This window comes from Heptranchias perlo, chromosome 1 (assembly GCF_035084215.1).
Source record: "Heptranchias perlo isolate sHepPer1 chromosome 1, sHepPer1.hap1, whole genome shotgun sequence".
NCBI lineage: Eukaryota > Metazoa > Chordata > Chondrichthyes > Hexanchiformes > Hexanchidae > Heptranchias > Heptranchias perlo.
In genome coordinates, this window is record NC_090325.1 from 37,549,699 (window position 1) to 37,571,224 (window position 21,526).

The 21,526-nt window shown below is 42.9% G+C and overlaps 1 protein-coding gene across 2 annotated transcripts in view; it reads left to right on the plus strand.

The window, feature by feature from the left end:
* The window catches only part of LOC137321425 (WD repeat-containing protein 7), a 644,210-nt gene that overhangs the window by 200,442 nt on the left and 422,242 nt on the right, over nt 1–21,526 (plus strand). For both annotated transcript variants that reach the window (XM_067983813.1, XM_067983820.1), the window contains 2 exons: nt 12,454–13,214; nt 20,911–20,999. In XM_067983813.1, the coding sequence (XP_067839914.1) occupies nt 12,454–13,214; nt 20,911–20,999 (850 nt within the window). The remainder of the gene's footprint in view (nt 1–12,453; nt 13,215–20,910; nt 21,000–21,526) is intronic.

Sequence of the window (21,526 nt, forward strand, 5' to 3'; positions counted from 1 at the left end):
ATCACAAAGCCCTTAAATACTGCTGATTTCTCTAGGGGAGAAGCAATTTAAAAACAAAACAAGGCCTGAAATATGTTTTTTATTTTTATTCAGCTTTGTGTATGACATGCATGGAAAGACATCACCATGGTATAGAGTATCCAAATCAAACTATCTAGAAATCCAGAGAAGCAAAGTTTCTGATTTGGCTGATATGGATTTTCCATAGAGTCTCATCCCACTTCCATAACCCAGAGAACTGAGGTGCAGGTTGGCAAGAGCTGAGGCTTGTTTGTGATGGGGTACTGCTGGAATTTAACTGGCTAAATTGGCTGAACTTGTCAATATAGAGAACTGGTAAGCTTCCTGTTTTTTTTATTCATTCATGGGATGTGGGCGTCGCTGGTAAGGCCAGCATTTATTGCCCATCCCAAATTGCCCTTGAGAAGGTGGTGGTGAGCCGCCTTCTTGAACCGCTGCAGTCCGTGTGGTGAAGGTTTTCCCACAGTGCAGTTAGGTTGGGAGTTCCAGGATTTTGACCCAGCGACGATGAAGGAATGGCAATATATTTCCAAGTTGGGATGGTGTGTGACTTGGAGGGGAACGTGCAGTTGGTGGTGTTGCCATGCGCCTGCTGCCCTTGTCCTTCTAGGTGGTAGAGGTTGTGGATTTGGGAGGTGCTGTTGAAGAAGCCTTGGCGAGTTGCTGCAGTGCATTTTGTAGATGGTACACAGAACAGCCATGGTGCGCCGATGGTGGAGGGAGTGAATGTTTAAGGTGCTGGATGGGGTGCCAATCAAGTGGGCTACTTTGTCCTGGATGGTGTTGAACTTCTGGAGTGTTGTTGGAGATGCAGTCATCCAGGCAAGTGGACGGTATTCCATCACACACCTGATTTGTGCCTTGTAGATGGTGGAAAGGCTTTGCGGAAGTCAGGAGGTGAGTCACTCGCCACAGAATACCCAGACTCTGACCTGCTCTTGCAGCCACAGTGTTTATGTTGCTGGTGCAATTAAATTTTTGGTCAATGGTGACCTCCAAGTTGTTGATGGTGGGGGATTCGATGATGGTAATGCCGTTGAATGTCAAGGGGAGGTGGATAGACTCTCTTGTTGGAGATGGTCATTGCCTGGCACTTGTCTGGCACGAATGTTATAGAATCATAGAAGTTTACAACGTGGAAACAGGCCCTTCGGCCCAACATGTCCATGTCGCCCAGTTTATACCACTAAGCTGGTCCCAATTGCCTGCACTTGGCCCATATCCCTCTATACCCATCTTACCCATGTAACTGTCCAAATGCTTTTTAAAAGACAAAATTGTACCCGCCTCTACTACTGCCTCTGGCAGCTCGTTCCAGACACTCACCACCCTTTGAGTGAACAAAATTGCCCCTCTGGACCCTTTTGTATCTCTCCCCTCTCACCTTAAATCTATGCCCCCTCGTTATAGACTCCCCTACCTTTGGGAAAAGATTTTGACTATCTACCTTATCTATGCCCCTCATTATTTTATAGACTTCTATAAGATCACCCCTAAACCTCCTACTCTCCAGGGAAAAAAGTCTCAGTCTATCCAACCTCTCCCTATAAGTCAAACCATCAAGTCCCGGTAGCATCCTAGTAAATCTTTTCTGCACTCTTTCTAGTTTAATAATATCCTTTCCATAATAGGGTGACCAGAACTGTACACAGTATTCCAAGTGTGGCCTTACTAATGTCTTGTACAACGTGAACAAGACATCCCAACTCCTGTATTCAATGTTCTGACCAATGAAACCAAGCATGCTGAATGCCTTCTTCACCACCCTATCCACCTGTGACTCCACTTTCAAAGAGCTATGAACCTGTACTCCTAGATCTCTTTGTTCTATAACTCTCCCCAACGCCCTACCATTAACGGAGTAGGTCCTGGCCCGATTCGATCTACCAAAATGCATCACCTCACATTTATCTAAATTAAACTCCATCTGCCATTCATCGGCCCACTGACCCAATTTATCAAGATCCCATTGCAATCCTAGATAACCTTCTTCACTGTCCACAATGCCACCAATCTTGGTGTCATCTGCAAACTTACTAACCATGCCTCCTAAATTCTCATCCAAATCATTAATATAAATAACAAATAACAGCGGACCCAGCACCGATCCCTGAGGCACACCGCTGGTCACAGGCCTCCAGTTTGAAAAACAACCCTCTACAACCACCCTTTGTCTTCTGTCGTCAATCCAATTTTGTATCCAATTGGCTACCTCACCTTGGATCCCGTGAGATTTAACCTTATGTAACAACCTACCATGCGGTACCTTGTCAAAGGCTTTGCTAAAGATACTTTCCATTTATCAGTCCAAGCCTGAATGTTGTCCAGGTCTTGTGCATGCGGGCAGGGACTGCTTCATTATCTGAGGGGTTGCGAATGGAACTGAACACTGTGCAATCATCAGTGAACATCCCCACTTCTGACATTATGATGGAGGGAAGGTCATTGATGACGCAGCTAAAATTGGTTGGGCCGAGGACACTGCCCTGAGGAACTCCTGCAGCAATGTCCTCAGGCTGAGATGATTGGCCTCTAACAACCGCTACCATCTTCCTTTGTGCTAGGTATGACTGCAGCCACTGGAGAGTTTTCCCCCTGAATTCTATTGACTTCACTTTTACTAGGGCTCCTTGATGCCACACTCGGTCAAATGTTGTCTTGATGTCAAGGGCAGTCACTCTCACCTCACCTCTGGAATTCAGCTCTTTTGTCCATGTTTGGACCAAGGCTGTAATGAGGTCTGGAGCCGAGTGGTCCTGGCAGAACCCAAACTGAGCATCGGTGAGCAGGTTATTGGTGAGTAACTCCCGCTTGATAGCACTGTCGATGACATCATCCATCACTTTACTGATGATTGCGAGTGGACTAATGGGGTGGTATTTGGCCAGATTGGATTTGTCCTGCTTTTTGTGGACAGGACATAACTGGGCAATTTTCCACTTTGTCGGGTAGATGTGTTATAGCTGTACTGGAACAGCTTGGCTGGAGGTGCGGCTAGTTCTGGAGCACAAGCCTTCAGCGCGACAGCCAGGATCTTGTTGGGGCCCATAGCCTTTCTGTATTCAGTGCAGTCAGCCATTTCTTGATATCACGTGGAGTGAATCGAATTGGCTGAAGACTGGCTTCTGTGATGGTGGGAGGGAATCTCAGGAGGAAGCCGAGATGGATCATCCACTCGGCACTTCTGGCTGAAGATAGTTTCAAACGCTTCAGCTTTGTCTTTTGCACTCACGTGCTGGGTGCTGCCATCATTGAGGATGGGGATGTTCACGGAGCCTCCTCCTCTCGTTAGTTGTTCAATTGTCCATCACCATTCATGACTGGATGTGGCAGGACTGCAGAGCTTTGATCTGATCTGTTGGTGTAGTGGGATCGTTTAGCTGTCTATAGCATGTTGCGTCCGCTGTTTAACATGCATGTAGTCCTGTGTTGTAGCTTCACCAGGCTGGTACCTCATTTTTAGGTACACCTGGTGCAGCTCCTGGCATGCTCTTCTACACTCCTCATTGAACCAGGGTTGATCCCCTGGCTTGATGATAACAGTAGAATGAGAGCTATGCTCGGCCATGAGGTTACAGATTGTGGTGGAATACAATTCTGCTGCTGCTGATGGCCCGTAGCGTCTCATGGATGCCCAGTTTTGAGCTGCTAGATCTGTTCTGAATCGATTCCATTTAGCATGGTGGTAGTGCGACACAACACGATGGACGGTGTCCTCGGAGTGAAGATTGGACTTCGTCTCCACAAGGACTGTGAGGTAGTCACTCCTACCAATGCTGGCATGGACAGTTGCATCTGCAACAGGTAGATTGGTGAGGATGAGGTCATGTAGGTTTTTCCCTGGTGTTAGTTCTCTCACCACCTGCTGCAGGCAGCAACTATGTCCTTCAGGACTCGGCCAGCAGCGGTGCTACTGAGCCACTCTTGGTGATGGACATTGAAGTCCCCCAACTAGAGTACATTCTGTGCCCTTGCTATCCTCAATGTTTCCTCCAAGTGGTGCTCAGGAGGAGGACTGATTCATCAGCTGAGGGAGGGCGGTAGGTGGTAATCAGCAGGAGGTTTCCTTGCCCATGTTTGACCTGAGCCATGAGATTTCATGGGGTCCGGAGTCAATGTTTAGGACTCCCAAGGCCACTCACTCCTGACTGTGTACCACTCTGCCGCCACCTCTGGTCTGCCAGTGGGACAGGACATACTCAGGGATGGTAATGGTGGAGTCTGGGACATTGGCTGAAAGGTATGATTCTGTGAGCATGGCTATGTCAGGCTGTTGCTTGACCAGTCTGTGGGACAGCTCTCCCAATTTTGGCACAAGACTCCAGGGGCTCGATTTTAGGGTCGGGTTTCCGGCGGGTTACCAGCGGGGTGGCCCCGAAAATCCCGATCTCCGGTCACGTGACCGGATCGCGACGATATCCCGGCCACTTCCGGGTACCGCGCTGACGTGCGGGGCTGCGCGCGCAAGCCCCGCTGGTGGGAATCCCGCAGGCAATTAAAGCCAGCGGGGTTCCACTTGAGAGCACTTAACTTGCTCGTTGTGGTCAGTTAATGAGCTGAAGCAGCTGTCAAAAGAGGAAGTGTGGGATTTTAGGTTCAAGGCAGTGAGTTTCCCACACTGGGGGAAACAGACTCCCTCCAACCAGGCGTGTTGCAGCCAGCAGCCTGTGGCAGGTGCCAAGGTGCGCTCTACGGGGAGAGCCCTCACCCACGCAGGAGGCCACCGCGTCCCATAGGGCAACCCCTGCCCTCCACCACCCCCCGCCAAGCCAGAGGACAGACCGACACGAAACCGCAGCCCCAGTCCGAGGACCCACACACCTACCCTGCACAACCCCTCAGACCAACACCTGCCAGTTGGGTGGTGTGTGGACACCCTCGGAGGACGAAGAGCATGACCAGCACCAGCAGCCTCGCAGTCCACGCCGTCCGCCGCAGAGACGTGGATCCCCCCAACACGGTGTTGTTGCACGCCCACCTGCACAGCAGGAGGGAGGGCTACCGCAGAGAGAGACGCGTCGCAGAGGGCACTACCCTCGCCACAGGGTCCACAGACCGAGGCGCAGCTCCCTGGACCTCTCCGAGCAGCAGTGCACAGGGAGGCGCAGATTCGCTCGACATGTAGTCGTGGAGATCTGCAGCCTCTTTCATGCCGAGCTGCTCCTGGCTGGCCCCAGCACCAACTGCTTACCTGTCGCTGGCAAAGTCACCACTGCCCTCCACACCTTCTCCTCCGCATCCTTCCAGGGTGCAGCCGGCTACACCGCCGATGTCTCTCAGTCGTCTGCGCGGACGAGCCCTGCAAATACACCTGCACCTACTCTGCAGTAACACGATGGGTGGCATCAGTGGTGGGTCCTCATAGTGATACCCAGGAGCGGGCATTATTGGACACAACGGACAGGATTCGCGGAGACATGGCAGTGGTGGTGTCAATATAATGTGTGCTGTTTGTGGCTCTGAAATTCAATATGGGTAACACCCATGACAAACCCTCAGACACCCTTGTGCACCCCCTTCATGCTGACGAGACGTTTGCCTTACGCTGCCTACTGCACATATGTGATGCATGCCCTGTGGCTGCAGCACAGGTGGTGGCAGGTTGAGTGAGGCTGGCCGTGAGGGAGATGCACGAGAGGGTGAGTATGGGATGGAGACATGAGATTGTATGAGGATTGGGTCGCGTGTTAGTGGCAGGATGAGTACTGGCGAGGTGAGTAGGTGGAGGTAAGATGAGGATGGGGTGTGAGTGGGTATGAAGGGTGATGTGACAGAATAGTGTTGGCGGTGCCGAAGGAGATTTGGGGTGGGGGCAGTGTTGTGGCAGACGGAGTGTAGGGGAAAGACTTCGTGTTCTCACTGTGGCGGACCTACTGCGGTCATTGCAGCGCCTCCTGCACTGTATGCAGGTGGGCGATATGTTGGTGGCGCAGGTGACCCCCTCTGCCACCTCGAGCCAGGCCTTCTTGGTGGCAGAGGCAAGCCGCTTCCTCCCGCCCGCCGGGGGGAAGATCTGTGTCCTCCCCCTCCTCCTCACCCCATCTGATGATACCTGGGGTGAGGCATCATTAAACTGGGAGCAGCCTTCCCCCTGGGCTGCTCCATGCTGCAATTTGTTCTATTGGTTGCAGCATCTGTCAGTGGAGGACTGCCCCTTTAACTAGAGAGCCTCCAGCTGACAGATCGTACTGCGCATGCGCAGCCCTACCGACGCGCAGGCCAGCGCCGTGGACCCCGGAGGAGCAGGTAATTGATTCCTATTAGTGGGTTGCCTGCTACGATCGCGCGGGCAACCCACTAATTTCGCCGTTCGCGTTTTCGACGCTCCCGGAGGACCACCTGCTGGGAACCCGCAGGCCTGCTAAATTCGAGCCCCAGATGTTAGTGAGAAGGACTTTGCAGGGTTGACTGGGCTTGGTTTGCCTTTTTCTTGATCGGTGCCTCGTGGTCTGATGCTGGGAGGTCCGTCCGGTTTTATTCTTATTATGTCTTTTTGTAGCGGGATTGTACAACTGAGTGGCTTGCTAGGCTATTTCAGAGGCCAGTTAAGAATGAACCACATTGCTGTGGGTCTGGAGTCACATATAGGCCAGACCGGGTAAGGATGGCAGATTTCCTTCCCTAAAGGACATTAGTGAACCAGATGGGTTTTTACAACAATCCAGTAGATTTCATGGCCACCATTACTGACACTAGCATTTTATTCTAGTTTTTAAAACATTTTAATCAACTGGATTTAAATTCCCCAACTGCCAGGATTTGAACTCATGTCTCTGGATTACGAGTCCAGTAACATAACCATTATGCTACCATACCCATTTCCTGCCAGTGAGGATCACCTTACTTGTTCCGGTGTAGGGTTATCTGGAGCTGAGTGTTGTGAACCCCAGCCCCAAATGGTTCTATTTGTCTTGGTCCACCGAAGAGCCAGACTGTTCTGGAGTACTGTAGCCCTGATTAGCTCAGGTATTGTACTAACAAGGCTGACACAGACTTGGTTCCAATTTGTCATTGCTAGGCATATCATTTTGAACCCAACCTGATCCCAAAGAGGTTTCTCCCATAAAGAGGACAGCCATGAATTGGTCATTAGCTATCAGTGGACTATTTGTCGTTTCATGAGAGAGTCTGGAAAGAGAAAAGCTCATTCAACCCATTGCTTCAGCCTGAATCTCTGCGTAATTATTTATTATGTCATTGACTCAACAGATATTCATTCAATCCTCTTTTAAATGTGTCAATTGACCTTGTATCAACTACCTTCTCAGTTTCTGTTCCACGTATCTACTACCCAGTTTAAAAGAAAAGAAAGACTTGCATTTATATCGCGCCTTTTACAACTTCAGGACGTCCCAAAGCACTATTTTGAAGTGTACCGCACCTTCGGAAGGACATATTCGGAGGGAGTGCAGCGTAGGTTTACTAGAATGATACCCGGACTTCAAGGGTTAAGTTACGAGGAGAGATTACACAAATTGGGGTTGTATTCTCTAAGGGGTGATCTGATTGAAGTTTATAAGATATTAAGGGGGACAGATAGGGTGGATAGAGAGAAACTATTTCCGCTGGTTGGGGATTTTAGGAGTAGGGGGCACAGTCTAAAAATTAGAGCCAGACCTTTCAGGAACGAGATTAGAAAACATTTCTACGCACAAAGGGTTGTAGAAGTTTGGAACTCTCTTCCGCAAACGGCAACTGATACTAGCTCAATTGCTAAATTTAAATCTGAGATAGATAGCTTTTTGGCAACCAAAGGTATTAAGGGATATGGGCCAAAGGCAGGTATATGGAGTTAGATCACAGATCAGCCATGCTCTTATCAAATGGCGGAGCAGGCACGAGGGGCTGAATGGCCGACTCCTATTCCTATGTTCCTAGTCACTGTTGTTATGAAGGAAATGTGGTAACCAATTTGCGCACAGTAAGATCCCACAAATAGCAATAAGATAATCAAATAATATGCTTTTTAATGATGTTGGTTGAGGGATAAATATAGCCAGGACGCTGGGGATAACTCCCCTGCTCTTCTTCAAAAGTCTACTACACTGCTGTGGCAAAGAGCATCTAATCTCTAACTTGGGTCATGATTTTTTGTACTTGAATCTTTTAGTTCTGTGCACGTTTTCCATATTAAGTTACACACTTACTTCAACCTTATCTTTACCTTTCATTATTTTAAAGACCTGTGTTGTGTCTCTCTCCAGTGAAGAGAAGTTTGTGAGCTTTTCTTTCTAATTTAGTCCCATAAAATCTGAACTCACCCTGATCGTTTTTCCATGAGCCGTTTCTGATGGAATTGAATTAATACTCGAAGGGGAAAAATTTGCAGGACTATGTGGAAACAGCAGGGAAGTAGGACTTTCAAGGAGCAGGCACAGGCAGGATGGGTCAAATAGCCTCCTTCTGTGCTAAATCATTCTATGATTCTATGAAAATACATTTACCTTATCCCAGGCTCTCTACATAATTGGCATAAGTCTCTCAAGATAGTCAATTACCATTCCACTCATTACCAGGTCACATAGCTTTGTATAATCAAATTCAATGCTACTATAGACATGCTGTTTTGTACCATTCACAAATATTATGAACAAGAGAACTCCAGTACTGAATCCTGTTTTCCCAGCAAGAGTATTTTCCATTTATTATCTTCATCTGTCTTCTGTCATAAAGATAATTCCTAATCCATTTAGAAAGTTGGTCATCTATTCCCATGAGGTTACCCAGTCTTACATGAGTGATTTTGCTAAATACCTTTTGAAAATCCAAGTAAACTACTGGATTACATTCATCCACTAGCTTACTTACCTTCTCAAAGAATTCCAATTAGATTTGTAAGATGTGACCTATTCTAAAAACATGTTCACTGCTCCCTATAATACATGTGCTCTTTAGATATACACTAAGAGCATTTTTCTCATTACGATGCTATGCTCACCTGTAATTAGCAGATTTTTGCCTAACTCTTTAAATGAATATCAAGCAAATGGTCACAAATTTCCTCCTTTAATTAACTGAAAATTCGAAGATATATCCCTTTTGACCTAGCAGCCTTGCTGGTATTAAATCCTTTAAATTTCTGCACACCATTATCATCTAAATGTTTTTTGGATCACATCTCCATTTACTTGGAAAACTCTGGCACTGCCTTTCCCCTATGCTGTCCAAATCCTAATCCATGCCTCCATCACCTCAGGGTTCAGTGTCTCATGCTGAGGTTAACCGCACCTCTGTCGTCACAAACTGCATCTCATTTAGAACGCCACAATCTTTGTTCTCACCAACACATATACAGTGCTTCCATCACTCCTATTCTTGCCAAACTCCACTGGCTCCTTGTTTCTAAGGTTTGAAGATCTTCGTTTTCACCTTCAAATTCCTCCATGGCTTTGTCTATCCTACCTCATCTATGCACACCTGGAGAGCAAAATTTGAGCATTTCATCAGCTGAACCCAGAGATTGAATTAGTCTTTAACTCAACCATTTTTAATCAAACTGGTAATAAGATGACATAGAATCAAATTACATTGAGTCTACAGCACAGAAACAGGTCAGTCAGCCCAACTGGTCTATGCTGGTGTTTATGCCCCATACGAGCCTCCACCCTCCTTACTTCATCTACCCCTATCAGCATACCCTCCTATTCCTTCCTCCTTCGTGTGCTTATCTAGCTTCCCCTTAAATGCATCTATGCTATTTGCCTCAACTACTCCTTGAGGTAGAGCGTTCCACATTTTACCACTCTTTGGATAAAGAAGTTTCTCCTGAATTCCCTGTTGGATTCATTAGTGACTATCTTATATTGATGACCTCTAGTTTTGGACTCCCCACAAGTGGAAACATTTTCTCTATGTCTATCCTATCAAACCTTTCATTATCTTAAAGACCTCTATCAGGTCACCCCTCAGCCATCTCTTTTCTAGAGAAAAGAGCCCCAACCTGTTAAGTCTTTCCTGATAAGTATATCCTCTCAGTTCTGGTATCATTCTTGTTAATCTTTTTTGTACCTTCTCCAATGCCCCAATATCCTTTTTATAATATGGAGATCAGAACAGTTCACAGTACTCCAAGTGTGGTCTAACCAAGGTTCTATACAAGTTTAACATAACTTCTCTGCTTTTCAATTCTATTCCTCTAGAAATGAGCCCCGGTGCTTGGTTTACCTTTTTAAGGCCTTATTAACCTGCGTCACTACTTTTAGTGATTTGTGTATCTGTACCCCGAGATCCCTTTGCTCCTCTACCCCATTTAGACCCTTATTATCCAAGCAATACGTGGCCTCCTTGTTCTTCCTACCAAAATGTACCACCTCACACTTATCTATGTTGAAATTAATTTGCCAAATTGGGTTGTTTGCTCCAGAAAAGAGCTGACACTGCCCTAGCAGAGAGCAAACCCAAATGTGATGTATTGAATTGCCTTCTGGGCTATAAACTTATATTATTATGTCGCTATGGCTATGTATAGTCATTCATGATTTATCTACTTGTGTATGCATCGTCCAAAAGCCCGTAAAAAAAATTGTATACATTACATGGTTCTATTTTACTCCATCCATTATTTTTGTATGTGTATATTTAAAATATAGCATTAGATCCACTTTTAGTTTTGGCTTTGGTTCACATACTTGGAAGAGGATATAAGTATGTTGAAATGGATGAGAGAAAGTATGTTAGATTTTGCTGGGTTCACATGTGCCAACCTAGAAAATTAGAAAAAGCTGACAATGACCAACAGTGGTTGATAACTCAAAAGGAGTGCTGAATATCGGCCTTATGTAGCATGAAGATGAGGAGTCAGAATGAAAGCCCCCAGTGTACTGCCATCTTGTCATAACTTAAGCTTATTGAAGGTGAAAATGCTTAAAGTGCACGAAAAGCAGTTTTCAGCAGTATCAAATTTAGAAATTACTGATAACGCACATGACAGCTGAAGAAGCAAAATTTGTTTTTGCCCCCCCCCCCACCAACAGAAAATTTAGATCTTGACACTTTATTTGGTGTATTTTCAGGCACTACTATACTATTTTTAAAGAGAAGAATAATTTCTCCTGGAAAGGTTACAGATCAGTTAAATATAACTTTGTAGAGACAGAGGAATTTCATCTGGTATTTTTGCCAAAATTAATTTCTAGCCAATATTGCTATTTTAACCCTGTCTGAAAGGTTTATTTTCTTATACTGGAAAATATATCATTACGCAATGAAATCACTGAAATCGAAAATATACAAAGGTGTGGCTTGCAGGAACAGGCATGCGAAGCTAATTTTCTTCTTTCCTGCGGACCTGACTGACTGCCCCACTCTAGGGTTTTCAATCTGTGCTACTCTTATTCATTATTAATGTCATTTCTCACATTTCCTAATGGATGTTGACTGCTCTATTATATGGAACGTCATGGTTACAAACCAAAACACCTTTTGGTGTTGCACAAGATAGCCAGGCATTATAAGTCACCTGCAAATGCCCAATGGTTTATATCACACACATCACAGTCGTATTGTAAAACTCTAAGTATGGGAATATCAGTGTATTTTTTTAAAGTTATATAAGTAAAGCTCAGTGACTCTTTTATTTCCAATCACTGGCAATTGCACAAGTGCAGTGACAAGAATGCTGAAGTAAAGCCCGTTACTGCATTCATTCTATATTTTGAGAAAACAGCTGCAACTAATCTTAAAGAAAATAAACCTTCACGAAAGGCAACAACTACGTATGCCTCATAAAGTTTCTTTGAAGGAAATTAAGTGTTTTTAAAAACTGCATTTTAGTCTCATATTTGTTCTGTATAAATTCTTCAGGGATAAATGCTAAGTAAATACACGTAACTATGGCTTTCAAAAACCATCAGCTCATCATAAAACTTTTTTGCCTCAAGTTTGTACCGGTACACGGTAATGTTTGGTTCTGACAGTCTCCTACTGCTTGCTTTGGTTATAACAGCCTCCAGTTCCAGCCTCCTACCAATTTGGGTTCTGACAGAATCCAAACCTGCCCAGCAACTGATTTGATTGGTTCCGATGGGCTCCAGTTTTCCCTCCAACTGATCTGATCAGTTGACAATGACAGCTTTCAATTCCAGTGTAAAAAGCTGATTTTTCTTGTCCTGGGCTGGTGAGGAGAAACTTTGTATATCCTGTCCTCAAGAGCTTAAATAGTTGAGATGGACCAAATATAAAGTGCTTGGTATGTGTTCTGTGGAAGAAATGGTCTTGATAAGGTGAAGATACTCTTGTTCCCTAATTTTATTAATTTTCTTGTTGGCTTTTGCAGAAACGTTTAGGTCAACCTATTCATTTCAAATGCTAGGTTTTGGGAGAGAGAGCTTGCTGACATATTTCATTTAAAATGTTTCATTTGGAGACTTCAGTTTGTTATTTACAGATTCATGTACTTACTTTAATTTTTTTGCCTGTGTTCTTTTTCTCTAGGGAGCTTTACCAAAGTACTCCCATAATGCCCTTATGGTTCAAGCCATGAAGACCAATCTGACAGATCCAGACATCCATATATTATTCTTTGATGTGGAAGCTCTGATCATCCAGCTGCTAACGGAGGAAGCATCCAGACCCAACCCCACTCTTATTTCTCCAGAGAGCCTTCAGAAAGCACCAGGCAGCACAGACAAAAGCAGCTCTTTCCTGACTGGGAAGAGAGCAGCTGTCCTCTTCCAACAGGTGAAGGAAACTATCAAAGAGAATATTAAAGAGCATTTGCTGGATGATGATGAAGATGATGACGATGAGATGAAGAGGCAGAAGAGGGAAGAAAGTGACTCAGAATACAAGGGCAGCAAATCAAAGCCACTCACACTGTTAGAGTACAATCTAACAATGGACACTGCCAAGCTATTCATGTCCTGCCTTCATGCTTGGGGGTTGAGTGAAGTATTAGATGAGGTTTGCCTCATCCGCCTTGGCATGTTAAAACCTCACTGTCCTGTATCTTTTGGTTTGCTGTCAAGGGGAGGACACATGTCATTGATGCTTCCTGGCTTCAAACAGACTGCTTACAAGACACTAGATGGTGCCATTGAAACAGGAAAAAAGCTAGTTCTGGGAAACAGCACTTATAATGTGTCCCGGGCAGTCACAACCCAACACCTGCTCTCTCTTATCTCCTTAGCCAATACACTAATGAGCATGACCAATGCCACTTTCATCGGGGAGCACATGAAAAAATTGCCACAAAGGTGTGAATCTTTCTCTGTTCTAGTGCAATTTAAAGTAAAATCATTTAAATTATGAAAATTAATATTGAATTTTGATGTAAAGGTATTGTAGGGTAAAGTTATTTCAGAATAATTATTTATTTCATAACTTTAAAAACCCAACCCATTTATTTTCTAAATATAGTTGTGTATATAAATATTGTATTTTTCTGACAAAAGCAACTTTAAGAAATAGTCAGACTGTGCATTATGATCATAGTCTCCAACCTTTACCCTAGCTTCAACCTTTCCTTTCTCTTCATTGTTTTGTTGTCTCACAACAATACTTCCACATCTCCCACCACTCCCTCCTTAAGACTCACAAATTTGGCATCTGCCCCAGCCACACCACTGAGTCTGTGCTGGTCAGAGTTACAGTCAACACCTGTGTGACTGTGACCATGACTTGTTTCTCCTCAACCGTTCTTCAACAATATCATTTACTCCAACATTTCTTTCACTACCGTTCATCTCCCTGCCACTGCCCTTCAGTGGTTTCAATTGACCTGTCTGATTGTAGACATTGCCTCCAGTGGTTTTTCCTTTTTGTCCCTTTTGCCTGCACAGTCAGCTCTGATGTATCCCAAGCTCCATCTTTGATCCCTTCCTCTTTTGTGTTCTGCTTCTTGTGAACATCATTTGGAAGCATGTGAGCAGCTTCCACATGTACACCAAAACCAGCTCTACCTCTTCCACCACCTCCATGGGTTGTTGTCACATTGTCCAACTGCCTGTATGACAGTAAGATCTGGATGAATTGAAATTAATGTTAACAAAAGCAAAGCCAACCTCTTTGGCTTTTTCCAGTACCTACACGCCTCTGGCCTTGACTTAATTTTTTTCTTATCCTCACTGCTCATTTTTTTTCTGCTGCCCTATAGAACACAGATATATTTCTGTTTGTGAGGAGAAATATAAGTTGTTCAAAATACTTGCTGAATTGCATCTTAAAACAATTCTTTGCTTATATAATGCATTTTATACTTACATAACACTTACTGCACTTCAAAATAATTATTTGCATCTGAGATGATTTGGGACATTTGAGGGATGTGATGAAGTGTTACAAGAAGGTTTTTTACATTTATTTGTCTAATTGCTGGTTAACTTGTACTAATATTTACTTATTTTGCATTATTATTTTGTGTCTGAATAGTTTGATCTTTGCTTGTGTTACATTGTTAATTTTGATTTCACTTGTTTTTTTACTATGCTCCCCTCATTTCCCCTCCCTCATAGTTGGTAATGTCTTTGTAGAGTTCCCTAGGTGGTAAGGATCTTGTGCGTAATGAGTTAATCTGTTACTCTGATGCCAGTGCAGTGCACCCCTCATAGTCAAGCAGCACAACAGTCAAGTTACAAACCTAAATATGATTTTAATGCCAGAAACAATAGCATTCGGAAGCTTAACCAAATATGTTAAGAGCCAGTTGCCTTAACTGTTGTGTATTTACAATATATATCTCCTACTTTTTCCACCTCTATTTTCTGAAACTAGCAATAGAATTGGTAGATTGCAGAGGAGCTGTATAGAGTGTATGATATCATCAATCTGCTCTGTATCTGCCTTGCATCCAGTTTTAACTACCTTCACCTCAAACGATCTGGCCTTCTACCTCATCATTCCTGAGTACAATATCCACTTCCATGAATTCAGGACTGCAGACCATGGACTAGAGCACATGCTGATGTTCACTATCTAAAACAGTACCATTTTCCCCTTCCATGGCAAATTCTTCCTTTGCCCCAAGGCTATCCTAGAGAGAGAAGAGTAACCCCAAATTCCTCCAACAAATTCCAACTTTCTTTCCATACAACCGCCAGTTCTCAGCTGACTTTTTAAATGTATAATGCTCTTCTCAGCTGACTTTTTAAATGTATAATGCTCATGTGTAGATTTCTGTATTTACAAATCCAGGCTATCCATTTGACCTCAGGCCCTTCTCTTCTCAACCCTTCACTCCTCCTTGCTCTCCCCCCAACACAGCCTCCATCAAATTCTCTCCTCCTTAAGGTGCTCCACTGCTCTCTTGTCCCTCTTTTGACCTAGTTCCTGAATACTCAACTTCCCCTTCTTGCCCAGATACTTAAGCAAAATCATTCACTTCTCCCTATCTTCTAGCACTGACCCCATCCTTCAAAGCTATCTTAATATCCGAGCTTTAACCTTTTCTCCAAGGTTCTTGAATGCATTATTGCCATCCAACTATATGGTTTGTTGATCTGCCCACAGTATTGAGGCCCCCCTGGTCAAAGTCACCAATGACCTGAGTGATTGCAGAGGTGGCTCACTGGCCCTCCTGGTCCCCCTTGACCTCTAGCACCTTTGGCACTGTTGATCATTCCATTGTCCTCCACTGCCGCTCCCCTACAAGACATCTGTGATTTGGATCCATTGAGATATGTGTGGCAAATGTCCTTCAGTGTGGTTAAGTGCAGTGTTATGCATTTTGGTCTGGGAAACTCCAACCATGTGTATACAATGCAGAAATAAATGATATAGGTTACAAAACAGAAGAGAGACCTTGGAGGCATAGTTGATAAATCATTGACAATCCACAAGCAGTTTGACAACACTGAAGGCAATTAAGATTTTGGGTTATAGTGCCAGAAAATACAATATAAAACTAAGAGTACTGTACATGAGCTGCACAAAGCCTTGCTACAATTACACTTGGAATATTGTCTCCAGTTTTGGTCCTTACACATCTCAGCAGTAGCACTCTTGCCTCTTGAGTTGGAAGGGCATGGGTTCAAGCTCTACTCCAGACACTTGAACACATATTTTAGTGTAAAGAAAGAAAGATAAAACTTGCGTTTATATAGTGCGTTTCACGACATCAGGACGTACCAAAGCAATTCACAGCCAATTAAGTACTTTTTGAAGTGTAGTCACTGTTGAAATGTAGGAAACATGGCAGCCAATTTGCACATAGCAAAGTCTCACAAACAGCAATGAGATAAATGACCAGACAATCTGTTTTTGTAACATTGGTTGAGGGATAAATATCAGCCAGGACACTGGGGAGAACTCCCCTGCTGTTCTTCGAATAGTGCTGTGGGATCTTTTATGTCCACCTGAGAGGGCAGACAGGGCCTCCGTTTAACGTCTCATTCTTCAAATAGTGCAGTACAGAGGGAATGCTACACTGTTTGAAGTACTGTTTTTCATAGGAATAGGAACAGGAGCAGGCCATTCAGCCCTCGAACCTATTCTGTATTTAATAAGCTCATGGCTCATCTGTATCCTAACTCCATCCACCGGCTCCTTGGTTCCATATCCCTTAATACACTAGGCTAACAAAAATCTATCGATCTCAGTTTTAAAATTATTAATTGAGCTAACATCTACTGCTTTTTGTGGGAGACAGTTCCACACTTCTACCACCCATTGCGTGAAGAAGTGTTTCCTAACTTTTCTCCTGAATGGCCTGGCTCTGATTTTAAGGTTATGTTCCCTTGTCCTAGACTCCCCCACCAGCGGAAAAAAATTCTCTCTATCTACCTATCAATTCCTTTCAAAATCTTAATAACCTCAATGAAATCACCCCTTAATCTTCTATGTTCCAGGGAATACAAGCCTAGTTTATGTAATCCCTTCTCATAACTTAACTCTCGGAGCCCTGGTAACATTCTGGTGAATCCGTGCTGCACTCCTTCCAAGGCCAATATAGAATCGTAGAATGGCTACAGCACAGAAGGAGGCCATTCCGCCGATCTGTACCATATCCTTTCTAAGATGCGGTGTCCAGAACCGTACACAGTACTCCAGATGTGGTCTAACCAGGGCTCTGCATTGCTGTAGCAAAACTTCCTCCCCTTTATATTCTCGTCCTCTAGTTATAAAGGCTAATTCCATTAGGCTTTTTGATGATTTTTTTGTACCTGACTTGCTACATTTTAGTGATCTGTGTATATGGACCCCTAAATCTCTTTGGACCTCCACCGTTCCTAGCTTTTCACCAATTAAAAAATACTTGGAGCTATCCTTTTTTGGTCCAAAATGGATAACCTCACACTTACCTGCATTGAAATTCATTGTCACAGTTTTGCTCACTCACTTTATCAGTGTCTCTTTGTAATTCTATGCTCCCGTCTAGACTACTTACTGTGCCACCAATCTTTGTCATCGGCAAACTTGGATATATGGCTCTCTATTGTGTTATCTAAGTCATTAATAAATATTGTGAATAGTCGAGGCCCCAGCACAGATCCTTGTGGGACACCACTAGCCACTCACTTCTTTCCAATTGCGTACATACCCATTACCCCTACTCTCTGTCTTCTACCGCATAACCAATCTCCTAACCAGGTCAACAATTTGCCTTCAATTTCATGAGCTTTAATCTTAGCTAACAGTCTCTTATGTGGAACCTTATCGAATGCCTTCAGGAAGTCCATATAAACTACATCCATAGACATTCCCCTGCCTACTACTTTAGTTACTTCCTCAAAAAATTCAGTTAGGTTCTTTAGACATGACCTACCCTTTACAAATCCATGTTGATGCTTTCTAATCAGCTCAAATTTGTCCAAATGCTCAGTCACCCTGTCTTTAATTATAGATTCCAATAACTTCCCCACAACAGATGTTAGACTAACAAGTCAATAATTTCCTTGTATGTCTCTCTCATCTTTATCAGATGAGAGTTAACAGAATCTGCATCTGCCTTCTCAAATGGGCGTAAAAGATCCCACGGCACTAAAGTAGGAAGCGTGAGTATAAAATGCATAGGTGAAGAATTCAGTTCGATGTTTAGAAATATTGCTTTTTACACACTCTGGTACATATTACTGAAGCGTAGTATACCCTGGAAACTTTCACAAGGGACAAGTTCCTGAGAGTGGAGGACATTTTCAGTATAGAGGTTAAGTTGTAATGTAGCTGGGAATAGTAGGATTTACAAGTTATTAGTCTCCTCGAGCTTTGCTTGATTATCCCAAGGGAGGTGGTGGTGAATTTCATTTTCCTGAATAGTTCTTTGGCGTTTTCCCTTCTTTCAGGAAATTACTTGACTAGGGAAGTGGATGAATGGTGTTCATGGCTACACCATATCTTGATAGGTAGGCTTGATGACCCAAATGGTGCTTTCCCAAACTTTTCACAAGTTTGAATCTCAACAGTACAGTCCTCGCAGGTTTCCATTCCTATCCACCCAAGGCAGTCACTATATTTCCTCAAAAAATGTTCTTCCATGCACGGTTAACTCTAGTATTCTTTAGGACTCTATTCTTGGTCATCTCCCAGTTGTCATTTACCCTAGCCGCCCATTGGAAACATCGTCCACAAGCACAGCATCAGTTTCTTGAATGTATGCTGACAATTACCATTTCCTCCTCTCCATACAGGCTGTTGCTGTACTAACCAACTGCTTATCCAACTTCAAGCTGTGGATGAGTGAATATTTCCTTCAAAGCAGCATCTATAAAACTGGAACTGTAGTTTTTTGGCTTGCACCAACGCCAAGTGTTTCTGGATCTAACTCTATCAATCACCCGGTTGCCCTTTCAGGCTCAATTCATTGACATGCAACCTTGATTTCTGTTTAAAACTAAGCTTTAGCTAATTCAGAACTCTAGTCCAAGTCCTCTCACAACAAAACTTCACACATCTATCATTCCATCCTTGCCAAGCTTCACTGCCTTCCCGTACAATAACAAATTGAGTTAAAGATCTTTATCCTTGTCCAGTGGTAGCACTCTCACCTTTAAGTCACAAGGTTGTGGGTTCAAGCTTCACTCCTGAGACTTGAGCACATTACCTAGGCTAGCACTTCTGTGCAATACTGAGGGAGTGCTGCACTGTCTGAGGTGCCGTCTTTCGGATGAGCCATTAATCCAAGGCCCTGCCTGCCCTCTCAGGTGGATGTAAAAGATCCCACGGCACTATTTGAAGAAGAGCAGGGAAGTTCTCCTGATGTCCTGGCCAACTCATATCCCTCACCCAACACCTAAAACAGATCATATGGTAATTTATTTCATTGCTGTTTACGGGAGCTTGCTGTGTGCAATTTAGCTTATTTGACTTGCTACTCCTCCTTGTTTTCAAAAATTGTTTTAAAACCTGACCTGTCCTTTTCAGTTTGCCCGAAATTTCAGTCAGCCCCAAATTCTTCCTTGCTTGATTTCCACCTTTCCCCTTGTAAAGTGCTGTGAAGTTCTTTTGCATGAGCATTATATAAATCAAAGTTGTTTCCAACAAGAGAATATATCAATAGGCAGGGTGTTAGTGATAGGTTCATGTGTTAAGAGAACTATTCACAATTTGTATCAAAGGATTTTATTGGTTATAGTAAGCGGCTATTGTATTTAAACCACATCGAGGAGAAAGAAATCAAAATTGAAGTGCAGCTTTCTATGCAGCAACAGGCAACAGATTCAGTATATGACAGCAACTCGAAATACTCCGATCAAAATGTGGCATGGTTTGTCATTTCCCTGGAGCATTATGTGGTATGCCAGAATTTAAGGTTTAAGTAGTCGATGTTTAGTTCAGTGCAAGACTGCCTGTTCTGTATGAAGCAGTCAACCATGGGCCTCAAATTCTTCTGAGTTGATAGATTCCGTTTAATAATGGGAACAAAAATTGCACAATGTAAAAGGAAACTGTATCAGCATCAGCACATATTGTTGTAACTGATTATCAGCTGAATTAACAATACTTATATCATTATATGTCCATGCCAGTGGTAAAATTTCACTGATGAAGTAATTTAATTTGAAATTATTCATTTCATATCACCTGTAATTCTCATTGTTTAACTTGCATGGAAAGACATAAAGCTGTACTTAGTTACTTTAGTGCAGACGTGAAAGACGTAACTTTCATATTTTCAGTTTGGCGGCCAGATGATTATTAGTGAGAGAAGTGAAACAGCAAATATAACATTTAAAAAAAAATTAATTTAGTAGAAGACCTGAAAGAATAAAATGGAATGGAAATACGGAAAACAAAAAACGACTGAAGCTAAAATATGGTAACAACAGACTAAACTAAAATTACTGTATTATGAAGGCTACAATTAAAGCTTGACTAAACTTTGAAATAGAGACAAAACTAAAATTATTGCTGGGGTGCTGCTGCTATTTTCCTAAAGTAGTATCTTAGTTTATTTTTTTCCCCTAGGAAATAATAGTATTGAAATGTTATTACCACTGAATGCATTTTCCATTAGGAAGTACCAGAGAGTTTTGGTATTTCACACAAGGAACAAAAGATAGCCTGGCTTTCATGCTGAAAAATTAGCTGATCAAGTCTATCAATTGTTTGTTTTTCTTTATAGCATATGTAGGAAGTCTGTAATGATTGCCAGCATTAAACTTACCGTTTTTGATACTATTGCATTCACAATGGTTATCTGGCACGGCACCTCAAGGAGGAAATAAACATTGGTGACTTGACTGATTTGGTTTTATTAAATGGTAAACACCTTTAACATGTAGCCTAGAGTATTTCTAGAGTGTTGTGGAGAAGAGTTTTTTCTGATTTGTTTTTTCTTTTAAGTTAAATGGGTTTTAACTTAAAGGCTGTAGTTACTTAGAGATTTGTTAATGAGATGGGTAGACACTAAAACTCACAACATATGACTGATGTAGTAGAGCTTCAAACCCTGAACCTCAAGCAAGCTTGACCTGTTCTGAAAGATTGTAATTAATATTTGATTGTTATTCCTTGCAGACCACAGAAACCAAGCACCCTAGAGATGACTAAAGGGAAACCTTCCCCTCCAGTCTTCACCACTGCTGTACAGGGACAGATCAAACAAGGTAACTACAAAGCAAATCTTGGAGAGGAGCACAGTATTAAAATGACATGGGGGAAGGCTAAATGTACTGTGTGAAATGATTCCTCCTCAATCTTGTGTGTTGTTGAAATATTTTTCTACCTTTCTAAAAGTCCAGAGTTGAGCAATGTGGTATATACATAACAAGAAGTTTCAATGTATTAAATTCTTGTACGGTAAGAGAATACAGTTCTGTGATTTAATTAGAATGTACAGGAGGTAATTATGGAACATGAACTTTGTTTACTGTAGATGATCTAGTCATTATTACTGGGTTTTGCTGCTATTCCATTGTTAGGTATTTAGTACCCATTTTGCTTTTCAAATTCAAATGTTGAGCAGATGAAGATCAATGAGTAGAAAGTAACATATTTTAACATACTTCAAAAATTGAACAGTTTGTGAATGTATAAATGACCTATTTATAGTATCTGAAGGTCTTGCATCCAGCATGTGTCTTTTGCACTACAAATTGATTTACTTAAATGTCATATTCATAAAAAAGGAGGA